The sequence below is a fragment of the Teleopsis dalmanni genome, chromosome 2, assembly GCF_002237135.1.
Source record: "Teleopsis dalmanni isolate 2A chromosome 2, ASM223713v2, whole genome shotgun sequence".
Taxonomy (NCBI): Eukaryota; Metazoa; Arthropoda; class Insecta; order Diptera; family Diopsidae; genus Teleopsis; species Teleopsis dalmanni.
This window is the reverse complement of record NC_051847.1, coordinates 213327160-213331401: the sequence shown is the minus strand read 5'-3', so window position 1 is coordinate 213331401 and position 4242 is coordinate 213327160. Positions and strand designations below refer to the sequence as shown.

The 4242-nt window shown below is 27.9% G+C and overlaps 2 protein-coding genes across 2 annotated transcripts in view; one reads left to right on the top strand and one right to left on the bottom strand.

Moving 5' to 3' along the window:
* The window catches only part of LOC119685464 (sex determination protein fruitless-like), a 421971-nt gene that overhangs the window by 293046 nt on the left and 124683 nt on the right, over nt 1–4242 (top strand). The window lies entirely within an intron of this gene.
* On the bottom strand, nt 727–2779 carry LOC119685470 (calcineurin B homologous protein 1-like). The gene is made up of 2 exons (XM_038099755.1): nt 2444–2779; nt 727–1353 (listed from the first exon to the last, which is right to left on the bottom strand). Exons 1-2 carry the CDS (start codon nt 2736–2738, stop codon nt 1115–1117), a joined length of 534 nt encoding a protein of 177 aa, XP_037955683.1. The 5' UTR covers nt 2739–2779; the 3' UTR covers nt 727–1114.

Genomic DNA, 4242 nt, shown 5'->3' with positions numbered 1-4242 from the left:
GTACATTATATTAATACATATTATAATTTTCAAATCAATGGAAAAACCTATTACATTATTAAGATATCATCGTTTTTTAACTATAAGGAATTCCAATAGTGACATAAAGTTTATGGTACAAGCATGCATACTGTGTTCAACTTTCGCATCCATTTAATGTTCATATTTTTCATAACTTAACTATTTTAATCTATAATCTCATTCTTAATCCTTTTCCTTCTCAATCGCATTATTCATATAATTTAATAATTTTTTTTATCTTAACAAAGATACCCTTAAACCCTTTCTAATATATCTTAACTTTTATTTTCTTCATTTATTTAATTATTCTACATATTTTTCTAGGATGGAGGTGCGCCTGTACTCACTGATGATGTTTCCCTTCAATTGTTCATGGAACACTTGAAGAAGTTGGCCGTATCATCAACTACATGAATTAGACTGTGGAACCGAGTTAAATTTTATTTTAGAAATATCCTAGCATTTATAAGAAGACGCTTAATGCAATGTTGGTCTGTCGGAACTTAGTGTTTTCAGTTTTCAGTTTTCTGTTTATCGTCTATGTTGTTTTTTTTTTTAGAAAAGTTATTCAATTACAAATATAAAATATATATAAAAATACATTAAACTTCCCCTAAAATAATATAGTGCGCTTATATGTAATTAAACAAATTTATATAATATAATTAAATATAAATGAAAACAAATGCAGATTTGTTGTTTGTTAAATTCTGACTTCTGACTTCAGTATATATTTTAGCTTTATGCAATCGAAAAATACATAATAATTCGTAAATACATCAATCTTTGTGCTTAAAACTACTTGAATAAGACAAAAATAAAGTTTAAGTAAATTGAAAAAGCTTCAAATAACTTTACAAATGCAAAATAGCAAAAGCAGAAAATTATAGAAAAAACGGAATGAAATTATGCTATTAGAATTTAATATCAAAATGTGTTTGCTTTGACGAAATAATATTAACAAGGTTAATTAATATACATTAAAAATAATACTTTTCTAAATTCAAAAGTAATTAATTGCCTGCTGCTCTTTGATCAATTTTTCTAGTTTCATTATGCCATTATTATAATTCCATGCCTATGGCTTTTTTCACTAATTTAGAAAACGGATTGACATTTTCTGCTCCACATCGGTACGTTCCAGTGCCTTGCAAAAATCCTCAAAAGAAATTTTTCCTTGGCAACACAGATCGGCCTCTAGGATTGTGCGTTCAGCTATGCTGATCAATTGGTCCTGACTTATATTCGCTCCGACCATCATGTGCAATATGCTCAGTAGTTCGTCCCTACTAATTACGCCATCATCATCCAAATCGTACATTTTGAAGGCAACTGCAAACAAATAATTCATTTAAAATTATATATATGTTATATGTGTGATATATAATAGAGTATCAGATATTTAAAAGCCTTCATTAGGTAGGTGCATAATTTGAATATAAACCAAAAACTAAATTTTATAATTATATATTTTGCAGTCCTGGTTGGATAACCATTTGTTGGTTACTCAAGCAAGTAAATGACAAATTTTCAATCGTACAAGATGGTTGGAGAATTGAGCACTTAAGAAATATTACTCGTATTGATTATTATTAACAATTATTATTATCATAATTAAGCCATCAATATTAAGACTAAGATATTGTAATTCAATAGAATTTCCTTGAATCTAGATTTTGGGTTATCATGGGTTTTCGGGACATGAAACTACAATATAGATTGACTTTATTTTTAATAGCACATAAAATGAAGGTTATAACGTTATAGTCTACCAAATAGAGATGGCTTATATTTTTTGAATATAGGGTAGGATAAAACCAGGCACCATAGTCAGTTGACAACTGTACCTGAACCCCAAGGAAGAATTTAGTACCTAATTAAACTACTCTAATCTGAATTTCGTAGTTTCTTTGATGAATCTAAAAAAAATAGCGTAGAGAGAGAGAGAGAAACACGACATTATAATACAAAAATTTCCATTTAATTATCCCGAATGCTGGACAATAATAGATGATATATGTAGTTTTTTCAAAATTTATTTTATTTCTTCCGCAGAGAAGCTTATGACATGAAGACAGCAATAGGGTTGACTGTTTAGCCAATAGACGCGTTGAGAACCCCTTTATTAGCATGGAAACTTTGCATGAGGTAAAAAAGCGCTTTCAAAAATAGCTTCATTAATTCTTGTGAAGCTCACAAAGACAAGCACCGCGGTTCAACGCAGAACAATTTTTTCTATTAGGAGACGCTAACTTGGAGCCAATCATTTCAAATAAAATGAATCCAATAAAGTAACTGAGATTTAGTAATACTCTAGAAGTGCTATAGGTGCTAAGATAAACTTAATAACAAATAATATTTATTTTTGCTTAAAAAATAACGCAATTTTCCCTAAATCATAATTTGAGTTCAATTTTCTTACATTTCAATTTCTCTTCTCGACTGTTTAGTCTGTTTTCCTTTTTCACTTGTATCGGCCTGAAATGTGCCAGCACGTTCATGAATTGTCTGAAATTTACACGATCATCTGTGCTGTCGGCAAAGAAGGCGTGAACAATTCGTTCGCATAATGGATTAATTGCCAATTCTGGTATTCTGAGGAAGTCATCACGAGACAATGTTCCACAATCACCGCGATCCAATGAAGTAAACCGGGAATATAATCGCTCAATTTGCTTTGGTGTAACTATAAAAAATAAAAAAAATATATTAGCCATATTTTCTAATATTAGTTTGAATATAAAGATGAAAAAGTGGTGAGTGGAAGTTTAAGGAGTTTTGTCACATCAAAGGGATATAACAAAAAAAAACGAATAGAAGTCATTGCTTTGTTTGTAGATGAAAACAAATGGGTAACGTTATAAAGAACAGCCTGCCTTGCAGTCGTGTATATGTGACAAGTAACTCTTTAGCATGTGACTGTATTCTGCAGACATAACAGTCCTGGTTCCATCAACCTGGATATAAATGTAGTATCGAAGAAGACAATGCTTCATAGGTTTTAGAAGATGAAGTTATCATAGGATATCTGAAAATACATTTTTATAGTAGTCCTCAATAAGACGTTTATCTTCAAATGGATATTATCTTTTTTGTATCGTATTTCTTCTGTTAGTATTTTTGTGATGAATTATATGATCAATAGACGATTAAGTTATAGAAAACGGAAGAGATGAATGCCCCTTTAACATTAATGTCGTCGGGTGACTTTGAAATATACTTAGTAGTTTTATTTTCATTTTAATATCATAAATTATTTTGTATTGTAATAGCTCTGAGTTTTTTAAAACATCTTTTAAAACTCATATTTTAATACAATGAAACAGATTGCAATTAAAAGGCAATATAACTTATTAGTATTCATATGTCACGCGGTAGGTCAAATAATTATATATATATAGTATTTAGTATTTTTTATTCTTATTTAAAAGCATGACTAAGCTGCAATTCCTTGCATCTTCTCTACACCCGTAGACACCAATTTTCAATTCCTTTCCTTATTTCAAATGTTATCAAGTTTTTTTGTTTTAATAATAATCAAATAATTTTGACATTACGTAAATGTATTCATTTGATAATTGCATATAATTATATTTTAAGATAATTTGTAGAAACCATTTAAAACTATGTATTATTTTTTCAAATTTGTTGGACATTGTCTATAATGAATTCTAAAGATATATGGGCTAGCTTTCTCGTATATTATCAGTGATAAATATATGTTAAAAATTTTCAGATAAACAACAGAACATTTAATTTTAAAGCAGGTACTAATTAAAAAACATTGATAACGATTGTACTTTGATAGTCAGCAAGATATAAAATAATTATACTATGAAAAAATGCTACGATTTCCGTACAGGGCATATTTATATTATACATCTGATTCATTATATATATATATAAATTTTGTTTTAATTTAAAATTAGTTCTATAAGTATTAACCCATAAGGTTAAAATAAAAATATATCTGCATACTGAATGTTTGCTCAAAATTATAAGAATAATTTATATAAATAATATATATATCTAAAATGATTATATAGCCAGCAAGCAAGAAATATTTATGTGATTAATATTATATAAATGTTTACAAAAACAATATAAATAAATAATTATAAAAAGAATATTTTATTATAAACAGCAAGATATATACTCAAGGAGTATAGATCAAAACAAACGTTTTGAAATGAAATTTTATCTCTTAGTTTTAGAGTATAA

What these genes read in the sequence shown, in the direction of transcription:
- LOC119685470 (XM_038099755.1), bottom strand. Translation starts at nt 2,738, where the DNA reads ATGGCTAATATATTTTTTTTATTTTTTATAGTTACACCAAAGCAAATT. An exon ending in TCGAGAAGAGAAATTGAAAT is followed by an intron (nt 1,354 to 2,443) that starts GTAAGAAAATTG and finishes ATTTGTTTGCAG; the next exon opens with TTGCCTTCAAAATGTACGAT.